This window comes from Amblyraja radiata, chromosome 8, assembly GCF_010909765.2.
Source record: "Amblyraja radiata isolate CabotCenter1 chromosome 8, sAmbRad1.1.pri, whole genome shotgun sequence".
NCBI lineage: Eukaryota > Metazoa > Chordata > Chondrichthyes > Rajiformes > Rajidae > Amblyraja > Amblyraja radiata.
The window spans coordinates 7,629,758-7,656,180 of NC_045963.1; the positions used below are offsets into that span (position 1 = coordinate 7,629,758).

The window sequence follows — 26,423 nt, forward strand, 5'->3', positions numbered from 1 at the left end:
CTCAAAATATTCCAAATGCGGCCTGACCAGCTCCTTATAGAGCCTCAACGTTATCCCTGTTTTTGTATACAAGCCCTCTTGAAATAAATGCTAGCATTGAGTTTGCTTTCTTTACTACTGATTCAATTTGCAGATTAACTTTTTAGGAATCCTGCACCAGCAATCCCAAGTCCCTTTACACCTCCGATTTCTGGATCCCCTCCCCATTAAGAAAATAGTCTACGCCTTCGTTCCTACTACCAAAACACATGACTCCACACTTTGCTACAGTGTATTCCATCTGCCACTTATCTGCCCACTCTCCCAACCTGTCCAATTCCTTCTGCAGAGTCCCTGCTTTCTCTACACTACCCGTCCCTCCACATATTTTTGTATCATTCGCAAACTTGGCCACAAGGCCTTCAATCCCCTCGACCAAATCATTAATATACAACGTGAAGAGTAGCGGCCCCAGCACCGAGCCCTGCAGAACTCCGCTAGTCACTGGCAGCCAACCAGAGAAAGCCCCCTTTATTGCCACTCTTTGCCTTCTGCCATCCAAAGCCATGCTGACTTTGGCCTATTTTATCATGAACTTCTCAGTACGTCGTAACCTCATCCTTTATAATGGACTCTAAAATGTTACCAACCACTGAAGTCAGACTAACCGGCCTATAGTTCCCACTATTCTGCTTTGCTCCCTTCTTGTGCAGCGGGGTAATATTGGCAATTTCCCAATGGTCTGGAACCACTCCTGTCTCTAGTGACTCTTGAAATATCACTATCAATGCGTCCACAATCTCTAAAGCCACCTCTTTCAGAACCCTAGGGTGCAGTCCATCTGGTCCAGGTGACTTATCTACCTTCAGCTCTTTCAGCTTCTCAAGCACCTTCTCCCTAGTAATAGCCATTCCACTAACTTCCACCCCCTGACTCTAGAATTTCAGGCACGTTGCTGGTGTCTTCCACTGTGAAGACTGATGTTAAAAAGTTATTCAACTCCTCTGCCATTTCTTTATTCCCCATTATCACCTCCTGCATCATTCTCCAACGGCCCAACGTCCACTCTTGCCTCTTTCTTGCTCTTTATATATGATACTCTTGCTATCCTCTTTTATATTATTGGCTGGCTTACCTTCGTATTTCATCTTTTTAATTGAATTGAATGAATTGAATTGAATTGAATTTCCTTTATTGTCATTCAAACAAGTTTGAATGAAATTGCGTACCATGCAGTCATGACAGAAAAAAAGCAACAAAACACACAATGAACACAATTTAATGCAAACATCCATCACAGTGAATCTCCAGGCACCTCCTCACTGTGATGGAAGGCAAAAATTCTTATCTCTTCCTTGCTTGTTCTCCCACTGCATCGAGGTGATCTATGTTGAAACCCCTGCCGGGCGATGGTAAATCCCGCGGCCCATTTTAAGCTCCGCGAACGGGCCGATTATAAGCTCCACGAACGGGCTGATTCAAACTCCGCGACTCAGGGCGGACGAAGTTGCCGCCGTGGGAGCTCCCGAAAATCGGACACCGACCAGGGACCTGCGAGCTCCCGATGTTACCGTCCACAGGGCCCCGAAGCTCCGAAGTCGGGTCGCAGCCACAGCGCCACCACAGCCTCCGAAGAGTCCACAGGCTCTGCCACCGGAGCCCCCAAGGTCGATTCCAGTTGGAGGCCCCCAGCTCCACGATATTAGACCTCAGCGCAGACGGAGACGGAGATACGACAAGGGAAAGGTCGCATCCCCTTTGAAGGAAGAGATGAAAAAAATGTTCCCCCCCCCCCCAACATATACACAACTAAAAATAAACTAAAACATACATCAACAAGACAAAAAGAAAACAAAAAAAAGAAAGACAGACGGACTGCAGGCGAGCCGCAGCTGCTTGGGCAGCGCCGCCACTTCCCGATATTGTCCCCATATTGTCTTTTTAGTTAGCCTCTGTTGTTCTTTACAAGCTTCCCAATCCTCTGGCTTCCCACTAATCTTTGCCATGTTATACGCCTTCTCTTTTAGTTTTATACTGTCCTTGACTTCCCTTGTTACCCACGGTCAACTCATTCTCCCCCCTAGAATCTTTCTTCCTCTTTGGAATGAAAAAATCCTGCATCTTCTGAATTGTTCCCAGAAATTCCTGCCATTGCTGTTCCACCGTCACCCCTGCTAGTGTCCCTTTCCAGTCAACTTTGGCCAGCTCCTCCCTCATGCCTCTACAGTATCCTTTGCTCAACTGCAATACCGACACATCCGATATCACCTTCTCCTGCTCAAAATGCAAGTGTTATCATATTGTGGTCGCTACCTCCTATTGGTTCCTTCACCTTGAGTTCCCTTATCAACTCCGGTTCATTACACAATGAACAATGTCGGGGTTGGGGTAAAAGCTATCATCTTCTGAACATAGCAGAGACTAGTAACTGAATGGCCTGTCCCTGCTATTTCTTGGATGCTCATGTTATACATTTGCACTGGAGTGCAGCTGTTTAGTTTGGTGATACAGCACGGAAACAGGCCCTTCGGCCCACCGGGTCCGCTCCGACCAACGATCCCCGCACATTAACAGTATCCTACACCCACTAGGGACAATTTTTACATTTGCCAAGCCAATTAACCTACAAACCTGCACGTCTTTGGAATGTGGGAGGAAACCGAAGAACTCGGAGAAAACCCACGCAGGTCACGGGGAGAACGTACAAACTCCATACAGACAGCACCCGTAGTCGGGATGGAACCCGGGCCTCCGGCGCTGCATTCGCCATAAGGCAGCAACTCTACCGCTGCGCCACTGTGACTGCCTTATTTTCGACATCACCTGATACAGCAAGTTACAATGTCGGAGTGTGCCCTTGAATCAGTGACAGTCAACAACAATAGTTTACGGTTACGTCACCAGGTATTCCAAATGAACGATAATCAGTATTGAGTAAATGTGGAAGGCAACTGTCCCACAACTGCACACATTCACCGTGTTGTATTCTGTCTTTAGATGTCACACTTACGAATGTACTCTGCTCATTAAAGGTTGAAAATGCTGAGTTAGTGGAAAAATAGCTTTGTTTCTATTAAGGTTGCCAATCATTTCAAAATAGAATTAATTCAAAATATATTTCCATCCTGCCATATATTTTAATTTCCTCTTTACTTCAGAGATATCAAATCTGCTCTATTCTCTGAATTATTCTTAACGTTTTTGCTCAGTCTCGCTGATTATTTGGTGTTCCGTTCCAGTTCTAGAGGGTGCTGCTGGAAGTTAATGGCAGGGATGTGAACTTTTAGCAGAACCTCTCCTTTTCTAGTTATTAAATTCTGACTTCCCTTGTCAGCCATTGCAGCCACTTTGAGCAACACAGTGGGCTGGGTATATCTGGCCTCACTGTGCAGATAAATTTCTTCCTGGCCTTTTAGGCACAACATGCTGGAGTAACTCAGCAGGACAGGCAGCATCTCTGGAGAGAAGGAATGGATAACGTTTCGGGTCGAGACCCTTCGTCAGTCTCGACACGAAACATTGCCCATTCCTTCTCTCCAGAGATGCTGTCTGTCCCGCTGAGTTACTCCAGCATTTTGTGTCAATCTTTGATGTAAACCAGCATCTGCTGTTCCTTCCCACACAATTCTTCCTGGCCTTTTTCCAGGCTTGCTGTCTCACTATAAGCTTGTATCCTGAGAATATTCCCAGGAATATGCATGGAGACTGGTAGGAGCACCGTGGAGGATCTGGGAGGAAGGGGAAAGGGGGGAGGATAAAAGGGAAATATGGGAAATATCTCTCGTTACTCATCTCCCATTCCCGAGTCCCATATTTCCCTTATATTCCCCTCTTTCTTCCCTGCCCCCTTTCATTCATGCTCCTCTCTCTGCTTTATTTCAGTCCTCCTTTCTTTAACTGGCATTCCTTTGTTTCCTTTTCACCTCTCACCTTTGTTACCTACTTCAATCTTCTGCGATTTAAATCCCCCTCACGTATCCAACTATGACTTGTGTAGGAACGAACTGCAGATGCTGGTTTAAACCAAAGATAGAAATCAAAATCTGGAATAACTCAGCAGCTCACACAGCATCTCTGACGTTTTGGTGACGTTTTGGGTCGGGTATGAAGCAAGGTCTCGACCAAAAATAGGTACTAGCATGGATAGCAGGTTGGCTGGATGGCAGAAGGCAAAGGGTGGCAATAAAGGGGGCTTTCTCTGGTTGGCTGCCAGTGACTAGCGGAGTTCCGCAGGGCTCGTGCTGGGGCCGCTACTCTTCACGTTGTATATTAATGATTTGGACGAGGGGATTGAAGGTTTTGTGGCCAAGTTTGCTGATGATACAAAAATAGGTGGGTGGCAGGTAGTGTAGAGAAAGCAGGGACTCTGCAGAAGGACTTGGACAGGTTGGGAGAGTGGGCAGAGAAGTGGCAGATGGAATACAGTGTAGCAAAGTGTGGAGTCATGAGTTTTGGTAGTAGGAATGAAGGCGTAGACTATTTTCTAAATGGGAGAGACTACAGAAATCGGAGGTGCAAAGGGACTTGGGATTGCTGGTGCAGGATTCCCATAAAGTTAGTCTGCAAGTTGAATCGGAAGTAAAGAAAGCAAACTCAATGCCAGCATTTATTTCAAGAGGGCTTGTATACAAAAACAGGGATAATGCTGAGGCTCTATAAGGAGCTGGTCAGACCGCATTTGGAATATTGTGAGCAATTTTGGGCACCATATCTGAGGAAGGGTGTGCAGGGTCCAGAGGAGGTTTACAAGAATGATCCCAGGAATGAGTGGGTCAATCTATGATGAGCATTTGACGGCAGTGGGCCTGTACTCGCTGGAGTTTAGATGAATGAGGGGGGACCTCATTGAAACATACAGAATATTGATACACTTGGATACTGTGGATGTGGATAGGAGTTTCCACTAGTGGGAGAGTCTAGGACCAGAGGTCACAGCCTCAGAATTAATGGACGTTCTTTTAGGAAGGAGATGAGGAGGAATTTCTTTAGTCAGAGGGTGGTGAATCTGTGGAATTCTTTGCCACAGAAGGCTGTGAGGGCCGTCAGTGGATATATTTAAGGCAGAGATATATAGATTCTTGATTAATACGGGTGTCGGTTATGGGGAGATGGCAGGAGAATGGGTTTAGGAGGGAGAGATAGATCAGCCATGATTGAATGGTGGAGTAGACTTGATGGGCCGAATGGCCTCAATCTACTCCTATTCCTTATGACCTTGTGACTTGTCAGGCATTGCCCCACCTCCACTTCTCATTTCCATTTTTTTCTCCCCTATTCATTCTGAAGAAAGGTCCCAACCCGAAACATCGCCTATCTATTCCCTCCACAGACGCTGATCCTGTATGTTCCTCTGTATTTTATTTTGTTGCTCCAGCAGGGATGAACTGGAGTTGTGACATCCTGGCTTGTGGCTTGTGACATCTCTTGTGACTGGCTTGTGACATCCAAAACTATCATTGTCAATATGCGGTGTAGCTTTTAAACCAGTTCTATCAGAGTCCATTAATGCCAACTGTTTCCTGATGTCAAGGGAGGTCACTCTCACCTCACCTCCAGAGGTGTTTGAACCAGAGCTGTGATGAGGTTTAGAGTCAGATAGACCTCGTGAAACCCAAACTGAACATCTTATTAGTGAGTACGTGCCACTTGATGTCATTCGACCAGATCTTCCATTTTGATGGTGATTGTAAATAGGTGGAGATTAACTGGATTTATTTTTGTAAATTGTATGTACGTTTTCTTCATTATTGAGTCGATGGTGGTGTTGTAATTGTATTGGAGCAACTTGAATAGAGGCACAGATAGTTTCTGGGGGCAGGTCTTCAGTTCCACCGCTGGGCTGTTGACTGCTTCTCGACCATTTGCTATGTCCCGTCACCTCAGCCTTGCCTCCATACTCCTTGAGGTGAATCAAAGTTGGTGTAGACTGGTGGCGCTGCGGTAGAGTTGCTGCCTCACAGCGCCAGAGACCCGGGTTCAATCCTGACTACGGGTGCTGTCTGTGCGGAGTTTGTACATGCCTCCCGTGACCTGCGTGGGTTTTCTCCGAGATCTTCGGTTTCCTCCCGCACTCCAAAGACGTACAGGTTTGTAGGTTACTTGGCTTGGTGTAAATGTAAAATTGTCCCTAGTGGGTGTAGGATAGTGTTAGTGTGCGGGGATGGCTGGTCAGTGCAGACTCGGTGGGCTGAAGGGCCTGTTTCCTCGCTGTATCTCTATACCTAAACTGGTTTATTTTTTTTTTAATATATTTTTTTATTAAAGGTAATCAATTACAATGCTTCAAACAACTTTATATCAAATTAATTCAATTTGCATTAAGTAAAACACTAGTAATACTTATCTACTATTTTTTTTAGAAATAATGATAGAAAAAGAATAGAACAGTTATAAATCATTAAGAGAGTGATTAAATAATAATTTGATTATATATAAGAAAGAAAACAGAAACCAAAAAAAAAAAAAAAAAAAAAATTGAAAAACCACAATATGTATTGTTAATAACACTACTACAAGTGATAGTATCAATAAAGACATATCTGTTAATTCCAATATAAAAATGAATTATTCTCACCAAATCCCGCAGGGTGCACGCCGAGCTGTGTTGCCAAGAACAGCTACTTCTCTAAATACTGTATATATGGAGACCATATCTGTTCAAAAGAATTATACTTGTCCAATAGGACAAATCTAATTCTTTCCAGATGTAACGTCTCCATCATCTCTGTTGCCCACATTTTGGTTGTGGGGGATAATGTTCCCTTCCAAAATTTCAATATGATTTTTTTCCCAATTATCAAACAGTAATCAAAGAAATTTCTTTGATTTACTGTAAGTGATAGATGTAAATCCGGAATTCCAAATATTATTAGCTTTGGGTTAGGGTCCAATTTAACTTTGATGACTTCAGAAATAACTTAAAAAATTTCTGTCCAGTAATAATTCAATTTAGGACATGTAACGAAACTATGTATTAAATTTGCCTCTGCTTTCTTGCACTTATCACAAATAGCGGAGAGATTCGGAAAAATACTATTTAATTTAGTTTTCGAATAATGTAACCTATATAATACTTTAAATTGTATCAATATATGTCTGGCGTTTAATGAACACCGGTGTATTCGTTGTAGACTTTCTTCCCAGTTTTCTTTTGTTATAGCCAATCCCATTTCATTTTCCCATGCTTGACGATATATTTCCGTTATTGGATTCTCCTTATCCAAAATGATGTTATATATATAGGCTATTAATTTTTCTGTATTTGGATATAAATTAAACAGTTCGTCTAACAATCCTGCTTCTTTATTTTTATAATCTTGTGTATTGGATTTAATATAATCTCTAATTTGTAAATACCTAAACAAATGTTGTGGAGACAATCCATAAATATCTTGTAACTCCTGGAATAAAAGAAATTTTCCTTTTCTATAAAGGTGTTCTATCCTTGTAATTCCTAAATCATCCCATTGTTTAAACCCCCCATCTAATATAGCAGGTTTAAACGATGGATTATTCATAATTGGTAATCTAAATGAGAGATTATCCAAATGTAGAGTCTTAACTATTTGTTTCCAAATACGTCTATTATTATATATTATTAGGTTGTCTTTATAATTTTTTTTTTGTACTTCCGTTGGTACAAAAATTATCGAACCTACATTGAAAGGTAGACAGTCTTCCTTTTCTATATTTAACCATGTCGGTTCATGATCCATATTTACCCACCAGAAATTCATATTCTTAATCTGAACAGCCCAAAAATAATATAAAAAGTTTGGAAGTGCTAATCCTCCATTTATCTTAGCTTTTTTTTTAATATATTTTTTTATTAAAGGTAATCAATTACAATGCTTCAAACAACTTTATATCAAATTAATTCAATTTGCATTAAGTAAAACACTAGTAATACTTATCTACTATTTTTTTAGAAATAATGATAGAGAAAGAATAGAACAGTTATAAATCATTAAGAGAGTGATTAAATAATAATTTGATTATATATAAGACAGAAAAGAGAAACGAAAAAAAAAAATTTTTAGTAACCACAATATGTATTATTAATAACACTACTACAAGTGATAGTATCAATAAAGACATATATGTTAATTCCAATATAAAAATGAATTATTCTCACCAAATCCCGCAGGGTGCACGCCGAGCTGTGTTGCCAAGAACAGCTACTTCTCTAAATACTGTATATATGGAGACCATATCTGTTCAAAAGAATTATACTTGTCCAATAGGACAAATCTAATTCTTTCCAGATGTAACGTCTCCATCATCTCTGTTGCCCACATTTTGGTTGTGGGGGATAATGTTCCCTTCCAAAATTTCAATATGATTTTTTTCCCAATTATCAAACAGTAATCAAAGAAATTTCTTTGATTTACTGTAAGTGATAGATGTAAATCCGGAATTCCAAATATTATTAGCTTTGGGTTAGGGTCCAATTTAACTTTGATGACTTCAGAAATAACTTTAAAAATTTCTGTCCAGTAATAATTCAATTTAGGACATGTAACGAAACTATGTATTAAATTTGCCTCTGCTTTCTTGCACTTATCACAAATAGCGGAGAGATTCGGAAAAATACTATTTAATTTAGTTTTCGAATAATGTAACCTATATAATACTTTAAATTGTATCAGTATATGTCTGGCGTTTAATGAACACCGGTGTATTCGTTGTAGACTTTCTTCCCAGTTTTCTTTTGTTATAGCCAATCCCATTTCATTTTCCCATGCTTGACGATATACTTCCGTTATTGGATTCTCCTTATCCAAAATGATGTTATATATATAGGCTATTAATTTTTCTGTATTTGGATATAAATTAAACAGTTCGTCTAACAATCCTGCTTCTTTATTTTTATAATCTTGTGTATTGGATTTAATATAATCTCTAATTTGTAAATACCTAAACAAATGTTGTGGAGACAATCCATAAATATCTTGTAACTCCTGGAATAAAAGAAATTTTCCTTTTCTATACAGGTGTTCTATCCTTGTAATTCCTAAATCATCCCATTGTTTAAACCCCCCATCTAATATAGCAGGTTTAAACGATGGATTATTCATAATTGGTAATCTAAATGAGAGATTATCCAAGTGTAGAGTCTTAACTATTTGTTTCCAAATACGTCTATTATTATATATTATTAGGTTGTCTTTATAATATTTTTTTTGTACTTCCGTTGGTGCAAAAATTATCGAACCTACATTGAAAGGTAGACAGTCTTCCTTTTCTATATTTAACCATGTCGGTTCATGATCCATATTTACCCACCAGAAATTCATATTCTTAATCTGAACAGCCCAAAATAATATAAAAAGTTTGGAAGTGCTAATCCTCCATTTATCTTAGCTTTGCATAGATGTTTTTTATTTATTCTGTGATTTTTATAATCCCAAATAAAACTATTGACAATATTATCAATTTTTTAAAAAAAAGTTTTCGGAAGAAAAAAAGGAATAGCCTGAAACAAATATAACAACTGCGGTAGAAATACCATCTTTATGGCACTTATTCTACCAATCATGGATATAGGAAGTGTTTTCCAATATAAAATATTTTTTCTAAGTTTATCTAATAGTTGAGGATAGTTGGATTTTATTAATGAGTTATGAGTTTTAGTTACGTTAATCCCTAAATATTTAAGTTTGTCTGTAACTACTTTTAATGGGTATTGTTGTAATGTATTTAGATTTATTCCTGTTATTGGCATAATCTCGCTTTTATCCCAATTAATCCTATACCCAGAAAATGCACCAAACTTAGTTATAATGTTTAGCAGGTTGGGAATACTAATTTCCAGTTTTGTAATATAAATCAAAACATCATCTGCATATAAAGAAATTTTATTAATTGTTCTATCAGTATTATAGCCATATATTTCAGGTTCAGATCTAATTTTTTCCGCCAATGGTTCTATCACCAATGCGAACAATAAGGGTGATAACGGACATCCCTGTCTGCATCCCCTAGAGAGTTTGAATTTGGCTGATAAAATTTGGTTAGTCAAAATTCTTGCCATAGGATTCGAGTATAAAATTCTTACCCATTTACAAAATCTATCCCCCAATTGAAACTTTTCCATTATATTAAATAAATACATCCATTCCACCTGATCAAACGCTTTTTCTGCATCTAGTGATATAACCGCTAGTTCCGTATCTCGTATTCTTTTTGAATATATAATATTAAACAAACGTCTGAGATTATGGGATGAGTAACGTTTTGGGATAAAACCTGTTTGATCATAATGTATTAATTTAGAGATCACTAAACTTAATCTCCTAGATAAGACCTTAGTTAATATTTTTTGGTCTGTATTTAAAAGGGCAATCGCTCTATATGATCCAGGATCTTCCAAATCCTTATCTACTTTAGGGATGAGTGTAATTGTGGATTCATTTAAAGATTCTGGTAATTTTCCTTGGTCATATGCATATCTATACATTATTTGTAATCTTGGGGAAATCAGATCTTGAAATTTTTTATAAAATTCTGCACTCAGGCCATCTGGGCCCGCTGCTTTTCCGTTCTTTAGCGAACTAATTGATTCTATAATATCTTTTACTGTTATTTCAGCATTTAACAATTTTCTACCTTCCTGATCTAAGCTATTGATTTGACATTCTTGTAAAAATATTTCCATACTATCTGTTTGTCCTGTTAGTTTTGACGAATAAAGATTTTTATAATATTGTAAAAATCTATCATTAATATCTTTTGGAGTAATTAATATATTTCCATACTCAGATCTAATTCCGTGTATCATCTTCTCATCTTCTAATTTTCTAAGCTGTCGTGCTAGTAATTTTTGTGGCTTATCTCCAAATTCAAAATACACTTGCTTAGTTTGTTGAAAAAGTTTAATCACTTGATTAGAATATATTTTATTTAATCTATATTTTACTGATGCAATTTTATTACTTAACTCTTTGGAAGGCTGTTTTATATTTTCATTATCTAGACGTTTTATCTCATTTTCTAAATTTTGTTCTATTTTTCGATTTTCTTTATTGAGATGTGCTTGTGCGGATATTATTGCACCACGCATGAATGCCTTAAATGTGTCCCAAAATAGTGATGGAGAAGTTTCAGGATTATCATTAGTTTCAAAAAATAATTTAATCTGATCCATCACATATTTACTACAGTCATTGTCCTTTAATATCTGAGGGTTAAATCTCCAGGTAGTAGTTTTATTAGATATATCTTTTAATTTTATCTTAAATGTTAATGGCGCATGATCCGAGATGATAATATTATGATATTTTGCATCATACGTAAAAGGAAGTAATTTAGAATCTATTAAAAAATAATCTATCCTCGAATAGGTTCCATGTACGGGCGAGAAAAAAGAATATTCTCGTCCGGATGGATTATCTAACCTCCAGATGTCTTTAATATTAGATGTATTGATAAAAGCATTTATGAATTTACTTGATTTCGAGGCAGCTTTCCTTTTTGCAGATGATCTATCTAGATAATTATCTAAAGTACAATTTAAATCACCTCCAATTATTAAATTGTGTTGAGTGGATATAGGAATATTATTAAATATTTTCTTAAAAAATAATGGATTATCAAAATTAGGGGCATATATATTCATTAAAATTACCTTTTTTGAATATAATTCCCTTGTAATTATTACATATCTGCCTTCTTTATCCTCTATAATAGAACTTTGTATGAAAGGTATACCTTTGCGAATAATTATTGCAACTCCTCTAGATTTATGAATAAATGTAGAATGATACACCTTAGAAATCCATTTAGCTGTTAATCTATGTTGAGCATCTTTTTTAAGATGAGTCTCTTGAAGGAAAATGACATCTGTCTTCAATCTGTTCAACTGAGCTAACACCTTTCCCCTTTTAATTGGTTCATTAATTCCTTTTACATTCCAACTGCAGAAGGTTACTCCATCACCCCCAGTCTTCACCTTTATATCATGCATTTTACTATTAGGGCGGCTTTTTTTGGAGTAGCCTTCTTGACTCCCCCAGCTCCCCGTTGCACCCGGACATCAATCCAATGAGAATTTCTTTCCACCTTAATCCACATCTATGTCTTCTTAAACTAAATACACAATATCCTTCACATCTACATTCAAATAATATATAATATAAGATCAATAAAAAACAAAAACAATAAGAAATATCAATAATAAAAAAAAAGTAAAGGGTGTTAATAGGGTGCTCAGAAAAAAAAGAAACTACACTTGTATAGTGTGTAGTATGTGAAGGTGAAAGCCACACTAACGTGGCCATTAATCTAAAGACTTCCGTTTTTTTAATTAAAAAAAAAGATGTTGATTATACCAGCTCCTATCTCAAATGCTATATATATTGGGGTGGGGTACTAACTTTATATACTTAGTACTTAGTAATTATTTCTATTATTCATATTACTATTTGCTAATTACTAATATCAATTGTATTTAATACTATAATATGTAATACTATTATCATGGAATAATTAAATATTTCCTAATAATTAATACAGAACTACTACTAAATGCCCATTATTCCACTTCCTTCTAAGTGAGTATTTCATAACCACAGGTCGATGATAAAAGTTCAGTCCTCTCCTTCTCCCTCGGGTTCTTCCTCCGCATCTTCTCTCTCTTCATCTTCTGGCTTCTGCTGTATGCCTCGGGCGAATTTCAATGCTTCAGTATGCTTAACGAAACGATATTCCTTGTCATCATAAGTTACTCTCAGTATTGCTGGGTACATCAAGCCATATCTCAGATTCTTAGTATTCTGTAAATTCCTCAGGATACCTTTTGTTTCTTTAAATAGTGCTCTTTTCTTGGCCACTTCTGCTGGGAAGTCTCTAAAAATACTGATGTTGTCTCCCTCGTATTTCAGGTTTCTCTTTTTTATTATTATCTTCATCATTTCTTCGAAGACATGGTCAAAGGCCACTTTTACAATCATTTGTCTGGGCGATGAACCTATCCCAGGGGCCCGTCTTAGAGCCCTATGTGCACGGCTCAACAGGGGTTCATGATCCAAATTCAGAATGTCCATTAAAAGTTTTGCAACAAATTTTCGAGGATCTTGACTCCCCTCACGACCTTCGCTCAGACCAACTATACGCAAATTTTTACGGCGTTGGCGTCCCTCCAGATCAATACATTTCTCGTTTGTTTTATGTAATAATTCTAAGAGGCGTTTGTTCTCGGCACGGAGTTTTTCGGTCTCCTTAGTATTCACTTCAGCAATTTTAGTTAGCTCTTTAATTGCTTCGCCTTGTTGGTCTAGCGAAATAATAGTAGGATCTATCTTGTCATCCAGCTTTCTTTCCATCCCAGCAGCTATTTCCTTTACATCCTCAATTTGAGTTTGTAACTCGGCATTAGCCTTTTCCTTCCACTCATCCATCATACTTTTTACCGTCGTTATAACTTGTTTTATTAAGTCTTCTTTATCTTCTTTATTTTTCTCGTGAGACACCAGCATATCCGCTTTTAAACTTTTTATCTCCTCCATATACTCCTTCCTCTGCTTCTTTATCTCCTCCATATACTCCTTCCTCTGCTTCTTTATCTCACCTAGAATGGTAGTCTTAAGTTCCTCCATTTCAGCTTTCCTCTGTGAGACATCTTCTTGAGAAGCAGCAGCTGCACTCGAGCTGAGGCCAGTTTCCTTTCTCGTAGATTTTTTTCCAGTGGTGGGGGGAGGGGAGCGCTGGGTCATAATTTCTTCTTAAAATCGCGCGCCTGATGACGTCACGCACCTTTTAAACGCTGCCGGAGCCGTTCGCAATCGATCTCCTGTGGTAAGTGCGTTTGTTTGACCCTTTTACCCCCGTTTTAACTTCAGTTTTTTGCGGAGCTGTAATGGCGCGATTCCACTCACATCGTGGCGCCAATTTATCTTAGCTTTGCATAGATGTTTTTTATTTATTCTGTGATTTTTATAATCCCAAATAAAACTATTGACAATATTATCAATTTTTTTAAAAAAAGTTTTCGGAAGAAAAAAAGGAATAGCCTGAAACAAATATAACAACTGTGGTAGAAATACCATCTTTATGGCACTTATTCTACCAATCATGGATATAGGAAGTGTTTTCCAATATAAAATATTTTTTCTAAGTTTATCTAATAGTTGAGGATAGTTGGATTTTATTAATGCGTTATGAGTTTTAGTTACGTCAATCCCTAAATATTTAAGTTTGTCTGTAACTACTTTTAATGGGTATTGTTGTAATGTATTTAGATTTATTCCTGTTATTGGCATAATCTCGCTTTTATCCCAATTAATCCTATACCCAGAAAATGCACCAAACTTAGTTATAATGTTTAGCAGGTTGGGAATACTAATTTCCGGTTTTGTAATATAAATCAAAACATCATCTGCATATAAAGAAATTTTATTAATTGTTGTATCAGTATTATAGCCATATATTTCAGGTTCAGATCTAATTTTTTCCGCCAATGGTTCTATCACCAATGCGAACAATAAGGGTGATAACGGACATCCCTGTCTGCATCCCCTAGAAAGTTTGAATTTGGCTGATAAAATTTGGTTAGTCAAAATTCTTGCAATAGGATTCGAGTATAAAATTCTTACCCATTTACAAAATCTATCCCCCAATTGAAACTTTTCCATTATATTAAATAAATACATCCATTCCACCTGATCAAACGCTTTTTCTGCATCTAATGATATAACCGCTAGTTCCGTATCTCGTATTCTTTTTGAATATATAATATTAAACAAGCGTCTGAGATTATGGGATGAATAACGTTTTGGGATAAAACCTGTTTGATCATAATGTATTAATTTAGAGATCACTAAACTTAATCTCCTAGATAAGACCTTAGTTAATATTTTTTGGTCTGTATTTAAAAGGGCAATCGCTCTATATGATCCAGGATCTTCCAAATCCTTATCTACTTTAGGGATGAGTGTAATTGTGGATTCATTTAGAGATTCTGGTAATTTTCCTTGGTCATATGCATATCTATACATTATTTGTAATCTTGGAGAAATCAGATCTTGAAATTTTTTATAAAATTCTGCACTCAGGCCATCCGGGCCCGCTGCTTTTCCGTTCTTTAGCGAACTAATTGATTCTATAATGTCTTTTACTGTTATTTCAGCATTTAACAATTCTCTACCTTCCTGATCTAAGCTATTGATTTGACATTCTTGTAAAAATATTTCCATACTATCTGTTTGTCCTGTTAGTTTTGACGAATAAAGATTTTTATAATATTGTAAAAATCTATCATTAATATCTTTTGGAGTAATCAATATATTTCCATACTCAGATCTAATTCCGTGTATCATCTTCTCATCTTCTAATTTTCTAAGCTGTCGTGCTAGTAATTTTTGTGGCTTATCTCCAAATTCAAAATACACTTGTTTAGTTTGTTGAAAAAGTTTAATCACTTGATTAGAATATATTTTATTTAATCTATATTTTACTGATGCAATTTTATTACTTAACTCTTTGGAAGGCTGTTTTATATTTTCATTATCTAGACGTTTTATCTCATTTTCTAAATTTTGTTCTATTTTTCGATTTTCTTTATTGAGATGTGCTTGTGCGGATATTATTGCGCCACGCATGAATGCCTTAAATGTGTCCCAAAATAGTGATGGGGAAGTTTCAGGATTATCATTAGTTTCAAAAAATAATTTAATCTGATCCATCACATATTTACAACAGTCATTGTCCTTTAATATCTGAGGGTTAAATCTCCAGGTAGTAGTTTTATTAGATATATCTTTTAATTTTATCTTAAATGTTAATGGCGCATGATCCGAGATGATAATATTATGATATTTTGCGTCATACGTAAAAGGAAGTAATTTAGAATCTATTAAAAAATAATCTATCCTCGAATAGGTTCCATGTACGGGCGAGAAAAAAGAATATTCTCGTCCGGATGGATTATCTAACCTCCAGATGTCTTTAATATTAGATGTATTGATAAAAGCATTTATGAATTTACTTGATTTCGAGGCAGCTTTCCTTTTTGCAGATGATCTATCTAGATAGTTATCTAAAGTACAATTTAAATCACGTCCAATTATTAAATTGTGTTGAGTGGATATAGGAATATTATTAAATATTTTCTTAAAAAATAGTGGATTATCAAAATTAGGGGCATATATATTCATTAAAATTACCTTTTTTGAATATAATTCCCCTGTAATTATTACATATCTGCCTTCTTTATCCTCTATAATAGAACTTTGTATGAAAGGTATACCTTTGCGAATAATTATTGCAACTCCTCTAGATTTATGAATAAATGTAGAATGATACACCTTAGAAATCCATTTAGCTGTTAATCTATGTTGAGCATCTTTTTTAAGATGAGTCTCTTGAAGGAAAATGACATCTGTCTTCAATCTGTTCAACTGAGCTAACACCTTTCCCCTTTTAATTGGTTCATTAATTCCTTTTACATTCCAACTGCAGAAGGTTACTCCATCACCCCCAGTCTTCACCTTTATATCATGCATTTTACTATTAGGGCGGCTTTTTTTGGAGTAGCCTTCTTGACTCCCCCAGCTCCCCGTTGCACCCGGACATCAATCCAATGAGAATTTCTATCCACCTTAATCCGCATCTATGTCTTCTTAAACTAAATACACAATATCCTTCACATCTACATTCAAATAATATATAATATAAGATCAATAAAAAACAAAAACAATAAGAAATATCAATAATAAAAAAAAAGTAAAGGGTGTTAATAGGGTGCTCAGAAAAAAAAGAAACTACACTTATATAGTGTGTAGTATGTGAAGGTGAAAGCCACACTAACGTGGCCATTAATCTAAAGACTTCCGTTTTTTTTAATAAAAAAAAAAAGATGTTAATTATACCAGCTCCTATCTCAAATGCTATATATATTGGGATGGGGTACTAACTTTATATACTTAGTACTTAGTAATTATTTCTATTATTCATATTACTATTTGCTAATTACTAATATCAATTGTATTTAATACTATAATATGTAATACTGTTATCATGGAATAATTAAATATTTTCTAATAATTAATACAGAACTACAACTAAATGTCCATTATTCCACTTCCTTCTAAGTGAGTATTTCATAACCACAGGTCGATGGTAAAAGTTCAGCTCTCTCCTTCTCCCTCGGGTCCTTCCTCCGCGTCTTCTCTCTCTTCATCTTCTGGCTTCTGCTGTATGCCTCGGGCGAATTTCAATGCTTCAGTATACTTAACGAAACGATATTCCTTGTCATCATAAGTTACTCTCAGTGTTGCTGGGTACATCAAGCCATATCTCAGATCCTTAGTATTCTGTAAATTCCTCAGGATACCTCTTGTTTCTCTAAATAGTGATCTTTTCTTGGCCACTTCTGCTGGGTAGTCTCTAAAAATACTGATGTTGTCTCCCTCGTATTTCAGGTTTCTCTTTTTTATTATTATCTTCATCATTTCTTCGAAGACATGGTCAAAGGCCACTTTTACAATCATTTGTCTGGGCGATGAACCTATCCCAGGGGCCCGTCTTAGAGCCCTATGTGCACGGCTCAACAGGGGTTCATGATCCAAATTCAGAATATCCTTTAAAAGTTTTGCAACAAATTTTCGAGGATCTTGACTCCCCTCACGACCTTCGCTCAGACCAACTATACGCAAATTTTTACGGCGTTGGCGTCCCTCCAGATCAATACATTTCTCGTTTGTTTTGCGTAATAATTCTAAGAGGCGTTTGTTCTCGGCACGGAGTTTTTCGGTCTCCTTAGTATTCACTTCAGCAATCTTAGTTAGCTCTTTAATTGCTTCGCCTTGTTGGTCTAGCGAAATTATAGTAGGATCTATCTTGCCATCCAGCTTTCTTTCCATCCCAGCAGCTATATCCTTTACCTCCTCAATTTGAGTTTGTAACTCGGCATTAGCCTTTTCCTTCCACTCATCCATCATACTTTTTACCGTCGTTATAACTTGTTTTATTAAGTCTTCTTTATTTTTCTCGTGAGACACCAGCATATCCGCTTTTAAACTTTTTATCTCCTCCATATACTCCTTCCTCTGCTTCTTTATCTCCTCCATATACTCCTTCCTCTGCTTCTTTATCTCACCTAGAATGGTAGTCTTGAGTTCCTCCATTTCAGCTTTCCTCTGTGAGATATCTTCTTGAGAAGCAGCAGCAGCACCCGAGCTGAGGCCAGTTTCCCTTCTCATAGATTTTTTTCCAGTGGTGGGGGGAGGGGAGCGCTGGGTCATACACTCTGCTCCGACCAACGATCCCCGCACATTAACAGTATCCTACACCCACTAGGGACAATTTTTACATTTGCCAAGCCAATTAACCTACAAACCTGCACGTCTTTGGAATGTGGGAGGAAACCGAAGAACTCGGAGAAAACCCACGCAGGTCACGGGGAGAACGTACAAACTCCATACAGACAGCACCCGTAGTCGGGATGGAACCCGGGCCTCCGGCGCTGCATTCGCCGTAAGGCAGCAACTCTACCGCTGCGCCACTGTGACTGCCTTATTTTCGACATCACCTGATACAGCAAGTTACAATGTCGGAGTGTGCCCTTGAATCAGTGACAGTCAACAACAATAGTTTACGGTTACGTCACCAGGTATTCCAAATGAACGATAATCAGTATTGAGTAAATGTGGAAGGCAACTGTCCCACAACTGCACACATTCACCGTGTTGTATTCTGTCTTTAGATGTCACACTTACGAATGTACTCTGCTCATTAAAGGTTGAAAATGCTGAGTTAGTGGAAAAATAGCTTTGTTTCTATTAAGGTTGCCAATCATTTCAAAATAGAATTAATTCAAAATATATTTCCATCCTGCCATATATTTTAATTTCCTCTTTACTTCAGAGATATCAAATCTGCTCTATTCTCTGAATTATTCTTAACGTTTTTGCTCAGTCTCGCTGATTATTTGGTGTTCCGTTCCAGTTCTAGAGGGTGCTGCTGGAAGTTAATGGCAGGGATGTGAACTTTTAGCAGAACCTCTCCTTTTCTAGTTATTAAATTCTGACTTCCCTTGTCAGCCATTGCAGCCACTTTGAGCAACACAGTGGGCTGGGTATATCTGGCCTCACTGCAGATAAATTTCTTCCTGGCCTTTTAGGCACAACATGCTGGAGTAACTCAGCAGGACAGGCAGCATCTCTGGAGAGAAGGAATGGATAACGTTTCGGGTCGAGACCCTTCGTCAGTCTCGACACGAAACATCGCCCATTCCTTCTCTCCAGAGATGCTGTCTGTCCCGTTGAGTTACTCCAGCATTTTGTGTCAATCTTTGATGTAAACCAGCATCTGCTGTTCCTTCCCACACAATTCTTCCTGGCCTTTTTCCAGGCTTGCTGTCTCACTATAAGCTTGTATCCTGAGAATATTCCCAGGAATATGCATGGAGACTGGTAGGAGCACCGTGGAGGATCTGGGAGGAAGGGGAAAGGGGGGAGGATAAAAGGGAAATATGGGAAATATCTCTCGTTACTCATCTCCCATTCCCGAGTCCCATATTTCCCTTATATTCCCCTCTTTCTTCCCTGCCCCCTTTCATTCATGCTCCTCTCTCTGCTTTATTTCAGTCCTCCTTTCTTTAACTGGCATTCCTTTGTTTCCTTTTCACCTCTCACCTTTGTTACCTACTTCAATCTTCTGCGATTTAAATCCCCCTCACGTATCCAACTATGACTTGTGTAGGAACGAACTGCAGATGCTGGTTTAAACCAAAGATAGAAATCAAAATCTGGAATAACTCAGCAGCTCACACAGCATCTCTGACGTTTTGGTGACGTTTTGGGTCGGGTATGAAGCAAGGTCTCGACCAAAAATAGGTACTAGCATGGATAGCAGGTTGGCTGGATGGCAGAAGGCAAAGAGTGGCAATAAAGGGGGCTTTCTCTGGTTGGCTGCCAGTGACTAGCGGAGTTCCGCAGGGGTCGGTGCTGGGGCCGCTACTCTTCACGTTGTATATTAATGATTTGGACGAGGGGATTGAAGGCTTTGTGGCCAAGTTTGCTGATGATACAAAAATAGATGGGTGGCAGGTAGTGTAGAGAAAGCAGGGACTCTGCAGAAGGACTTGGACAGGTTGGGAGAGTGGGCAGAGAAGTGGCAGATGGAATACAGTGTAGCAAAGTGTGGAGTCATGAGTTTTGGTAGTAGGAATGAAGGCGTAGACTATTTTCTAAATGGGAGAGACTACAGAAATCGGAGGTGCAAAGGGACTTGGGATTGCTGGTGCAGGATTCCCAAAATGTTAGTCTGCAAGTTGAATCGGAAGTAAAGAAAGCAAACTCAATGCCAGCATTTATTTCAAGAGGGCTTGTATACAAAAACAGGGATAATGCTGAGACTCTATAAGGAGCTGGTCAGGCCGCATTTGGAATATTGTGAGCAATTTTGGGCACCATATCTGAGGAAGGGTGTGCAGGGTCCAGAGGAGGTTTACAAGAATGATCCCAGGAATGAGTGGGTCAATCTATGATGAGCATTTGACGGCACTGGGCCTGTACTCCCTGGAGTTTAGATGAATGAGGGGGGACCTCATTGAAACATACAGAATATTGATACACGTGGATACTGTGGATGTGGATAGGAGTTTCCACTAGTGGGAGAGTCTAGGACCAGAGGTCACAGCCTCAGAATTAATGGACGTTCTTTTAGGAAGGAGATGAGGAGGAATTTCTTTAGTCAGAGGGTGGTGAATCTGTGGAATTCTTTGCCACAGAAGGCTGTGGAGGCCGTCAATGGGATATATTTAAGGCAGAGATAGATAGATTCTTGATTAATACGGGTGTCGGTTATGGGGAGATGGCAGGAGAATGGGTTTAGGAGGGAGAGATAGATCAGCCATGATTGAATGGTGGAGTAGACTTGATGGGCCGAATGGCCTCAATCTACTCCTACTCCTTATGACCTTGTGACTTGTCAGGCATTGGCCCACCTCCACTTCTCATTTCCATTTTTTTCTCCCCTATTCAGTCTGAAGAAAGGTCCTAACCCGAAACATCGCCTATCTATTCCCTCCACAGACGCTGATCCTGTATGTTCCTCTGTATTTTATTTTGTTGCTCCAGCAGGGATGAACTGGAGTTGTGACATCCTGGCTTGTGGCTTGTGACATCTCTTGTGACTGGCTTGTGACATCCAAAACTATCATCGTTAATATGCGGTGTAGGTTTAAACCAGTTCTATCAGAGTCCATTAATGCCAACTGTTTCCTGATGTCAAGGGAGGTCACTCTCACCTCACCTCCAGAGGTGTTTGAACCAGAGCTGTGATGAGGTTTAGAGTCAGATAGACCTGGTGAAACCCAAACTGAACATCTCCGGAGGAGGCGCTGTCCTGAACGGCTGCCTGTCCTGCAGCTGTCCGTTTTTTTCCCTTCTTTTTTATTATTTTTAGTACGTTGAGTGTGTAGTCAGGGGGCCTAATCTTTTTATGTGTGGGGGGTGGTGGGGGGGAAGGGGGAAACTGCTTTTCGAGTCCCTACCTGGTCGGAGGGGTTGCCTTCCTCCGAGCAGCGACTTCGACCTGTCCTTGCGGCCTACCAGCGGGTCCTGGAGCGACGTTTCCCTGAGGGGACCTGGCCAGAACATCGGCTTTGGCGGCGGCGCAGCGCTGGAGCGCTGTTGCGGAGCGGGCGATGACTTTCCTGGGTCGCCGCGCTGGAACTCCAGTATGCTGGGACCGCCGATAAGAACATTGTGGAGCCGCGGTTCTGTGGAGCGGCCAGCTGCGACGTTGAACTTACATCTCGCCGAGATCACCAGTGTGCGGAGCTCCGTCCGGTGCGGTCTGTTGGCTTGGAAGCCGCAGGCTCCGGTGGGAAGGCGGCCGTTCCTGGCACCCCAAGCCGCTGGGGGTTCTCCCGACGCCGGAGTACCATCACCCGGCGAGAACATCGGGCGCCGTGGCGGCGACTGTGGAGGCCTCAATAGGCCCGACTTTGGGTGGACAAGAGGATGGGGACTGGACTTTGTGCCTTCCCCCACAGTGTGAATCACTGTGGGGGGATGTTTTTGTGTTGAACTTCTTTTTGAATGCTATGTTGTATTTTTATTAGTGTGCTGCAAGGACATCAGAATTTCCCCTGAATAAGGGGATTAATAAAGTTTAATCTAATCTAATCTAATCTATTAGTGAGTACGTGCTACTTGATGTCATTCGACCAGATCTTCTTTTGATTGTGATTTTAAATAGGTGGAGATTAACTGGATTTCTTTTTGTAAATTGTATGTACGTTTTCTTCATTATTGAGTCGATGGTGGTGTTGTAATTGTATTGGAGCAACTTGAATAGAAGCACAGATAGTTTCTGGGGGCAGGTCTTCAGTTCCACCGCTGGGCTGTTGACTGCTTCTCGACCATTTGCTATGTCCCGTCATCTCAGCCTTGCCTCCATACTCCTTGAGGTGAATCAAAGTTGGTGTAGACTGGTGGCGCAGTGGTAGAGTTGCTGCCTCACAGCGCCAGAGACCCGGGTTCAATCCTGACTACGGGTGCTGTCTGTGCGGAGTTTGTACGTTCTTCCCGTGACCTGCGTGGGTTTTCTCCGAGATCTTCGGTTTCCTCCCGCACTCCAAAGACGTACAGGTTTGTAGGTTACTTGGCTTGGTGTAAATGTAAAATTGTCTCTAGTGGGTGTAGGATAGTGTTAGTGTGCGGGGATGGCTGGTCAGTGCAGACTCGGTGGGCTGAAGGGCCTGTTTCCTCGCTGTATCTCTATACCTAAACTGGTTTATTTAAGGTGAGGATCTCGGCAGAAAGCTGAGATGGAAGTTTTTTCTCTCACACTGGGTTCCATTACTGTTGAGAATGGGATGTCCTTGGAGCCATCGCCTCCCATTCGCTGCATTGATTGTCCACCTAATGTGTACCCTGTTCCTGCCTTCTCCCCATATCCCCTGACTCTGCTATCGTTAAGAGCCCTATCTTCCTCTCTCTTGAAAGTATACAGAGAAACGGCCTCCACTGCCCTCTGAGGTAGAGAATTCCACAGACTCACAACTCTCTGTGAGAAAAAGTGTTTCCTCATCTCCGTTCTAAATGGCTTACCACTTATTCTTAAACTGTGGCCCTTGGTTCTGGACTCCCCCAAAATCGGGAACATGTTTCCTTCCTCTAGCATGTCCAAACCCTTAATTTATCTATATTACTAAAATTCTGATCTTGACCACTTCCTGTTGTTCTGTATATTGATTTTAGATAAAACGCTACCACTTACGGCAGTGGTTTTTGGCCATCTTACTTAGTCCCCCTCCGCTCATCAGGTGCAGAAGATTCTTCCCATCAATGAAAAATAAAAGTGTTATTAGTGTTTAAATAATGTTGAGAATCTCTCTCCTGTCAATCACGCCATGAAGGCCACGTCCTTACAGTGGGAGGGGGGAGGGATTATAAAACCCGGAAGTGTGGCTGTGGCTCAGTCTCTGCAAGATGGGGGATGGAGAGGTCACGACTCTGTCTGAGCTGTGAATCAACTGAACTGAATCTGCTGAACTGTGAGTGTGGTGTTTATGTGGTGTTTTGTGTAGTTTTATGGTGGTTTCACCCGGCTTGAAATGGTATGAAACTGCATTTGAATTTGGTGGCCTTGTACCCTGCATGAAATGGTATGAAACTGCATTTGAATTTGGTGGCCTTGCACCCTGCTTGAAGTGGTATGAAACTTCACTTGAATTTGGTGGCCTAGCACCCTGCTTGAAATGGTAGGAAAATGGATTTGAATTTGGTGGCCTTGCACCCTGCTTGAAATGGAATTTCAAGGAATAGCCGTGAGTCAACTGCCAGCCCACCAGTCATGAGCGAGCTGCCAGCCCACCAGGCCTGAGTGACTGAGCTACCGCTCCAAGAATCCAAATGGCCCACAATGTCCATACTAGGCCTCTGGAGACCAGTCCCTTCAGCCCACAACACCCATACTAGCGCTCCAGAAAGCCCCTCACCCCCCCCCCCCCCACTTGCCACCAATATTGGAATTGGTGGAGAGGTGGAATATTGTGTTGGGGACCAGCCCGCCCATGTGAACATGGGACCCAACGGATCCCACTTAGTCTAGTAATCTTATATGTTTCAATAAGAATCCTCTCATTCTTCTAAACTCCAGAGTATACAAGCCCAGTCGCTTTTAGTGTTTCTTTTATATTTTATATTGATACCAAGCCAATTAACGTATAAACATGTACGTCTTTGGAGCGTGGGAGGAAACCGAAGATCTCGGAGAAAACCAACGCAGGTCACGTGGAGAACATGCAAACTCCGTACAGCAACACCCATAGTCAGGATCGAACCCGGGTCTCTGTCGCTGTAAGGCAGCAACTGTCTCTTTGCACCACCGTGTCGCACAATAGATCTTAAATTCATTTTTATATTTAGTGAGTATAATATCCTGTTTTTCCATCCACCGTAGTTTCTGAAAGCCTGCCAGCCTCGATGGTCAACACTGAATGTAAACTCAGACTTGCTTGTGTTTAAGGTGCCTTGGGGAAGCGTACCCGATTCCAGGAAAGATACTTGGCTCAGCTTATCCTGGATGTCCGGCGGGAAGGTGATGCCCTTTGTCAAACTGATCTCACGTTAACACCAACGCCTTTGGAAAACTTGCCGAAGGTAACTCCAGAATGAAATGACACTTTAAAAGTAGCATTCCTTTGATTCACTTCAATGTTTATAATAAACATAATCGTGTCCTGCTTAAGGTTGGTTCAAATGAGTATTTGCTCATGCCTGATTTTAACAGGTGGTGGTGGTAGAGTATGGCACGACACTTGCCACTGTCTGTATAATCTTAGTCACGTTCCTCCTGTAGCCACAGATCAGCAGCTGGAGGGAGCCTTTGTTGGCAAGGTTGAATAAAAAGATGCATCACAGCTTGGTTTGGGAACAGCTCCATCCAAGACCGCAAGAAATTACAGCAAACTGTGGCCGCAGCCCAGACCATCACACAACACGGGGCACAAAACTGCAACAATATTCCAAATGAGGCCTTACCAGCGCTTTATAGAGTCTGAAGAAGGGTCTCGACGCAAAACGTCACCTGTTCTTTTTCTCCAGAGACGTTGTCTGACCTGCTCAGTTACTCCAGCACTTTGGGTCTATCCTCAGCATTACACCCTTGGATATTCTAGTCCTTTCGAAATAAATGCTAGCATTGCGTTTGCCTTCCTTACCACAGTCTCAACCTGCAAATTAACCTTTTGTGTACATGCACTTCCGATATCAGAATCCTCTCCCCATTTAGAAAGTAGTCTGTGCCATTATTCCTTCGACCAAAGTGCGTGACTGTACACTTTGCTACACTCCACTTCTTTGCCCACTCTCCCAGCCTGTCCAAGTCCTTCTGCAGACTCCCTGTTTCCTCAACACTAACTGCCCCTCCACCTATCTTCATCTCATCCGCAAACATCCAGGTGGCTCCGTCAACAATGGTAGCCTCGCCTACAGTCTGCCTGTCTTTTTGTCTTTTTTGTTATTTTAGTGTGTTTTAAAAAGTTTGTGTTAATGTTCTTTGGTTTGTTTTATGTGGGGGGGGGGAGGGGGGAATTTTTTTCAATCTCCTACCTTGTCGGAGATGCGATTGTTTTCCTGCTTGTATCTCTGCGGCCTAACATCATGGAGCTGGCGGCCTTGCTCAAGGCTGACTGAGCCTCTTTGCGCCGTGGACTTACCATTGGAGCCTGCGATCCCTTGCCTGGGATCTACGCTAAAACCGCGGCCTGCGGATTTCAACATCGAGGAGCTTGCAGTCTCAGGCAGAGACTGATGTCGGGAAGCTCCAAAGTCGCAGAAGGCTCGATCAGCCCCGACTCCGGAGTCCGATCGCCCGGAGCTGACAATAGACAATAGGTGCAGGAGTAGGCCATTTGGCCCTTCGAGCCAGCACCGCCATTCAATGTGATCATGGCTGATTATCCCCAATCAGTCCCCGTTCCTGCCTTCTCCCCATATCCCCTGACTCCGCTATCTTTAAGAGCTCTATCTAGCTCTTTCTTGAAAGCATCCAGAGAACCCGCCTCCACCTTTTCAGAATTCCACAGACTCACCACTCTCTGTGAGAAAAAGTGTTTCCTCATCTCCGTTCTAAATGGCTTACTCCTTATTCTTAAACTGTGGCCCCTGGTTCTGGACTCCCCCAACATCGGGAACATGTTTCCTGCCTCTATCGTGACCAAGCCCTTAACAATCTTCCTGAGGTCCCCTCGATGCAGGAGCTTGATCGCCCTGATGCGGAGGGCTCGACCGCCGGTTGCTAAGCCAAGATCGCCCCGACAACGGAAGGTTCGAGTGCCCCGACCGCGGGAGAACAAAAAAGGGAAGAGGTTTGAACTTTTTTTGGCCTTTCGTCACAGTGAGGAATGTGGGGTAGTCGCTGTGGTGGATGTTCATGTTAAAATATATTTTGTGTGTTCTGTTGTTTATAATTGGTATGACTGTAAATCTGAA

General features: G+C 40.3%; 1 protein-coding gene across 1 annotated transcript in view; it reads left to right on the forward strand.

Moving 5' to 3' along the window:
• ttc27 (tetratricopeptide repeat domain 27) overlaps positions 1–26,423 on the forward strand; it is a 177,984-nt gene that overhangs the window by 45,643 nt on the left and 105,918 nt on the right. Inside the window, exon 7 of the mRNA XM_033025128.1 lies at positions 24,457–24,590. Coding sequence (XP_032881019.1) covers positions 24,457–24,590 — 134 coding nt within the window. The remainder of the gene's footprint in view (positions 1–24,456; positions 24,591–26,423) is intronic.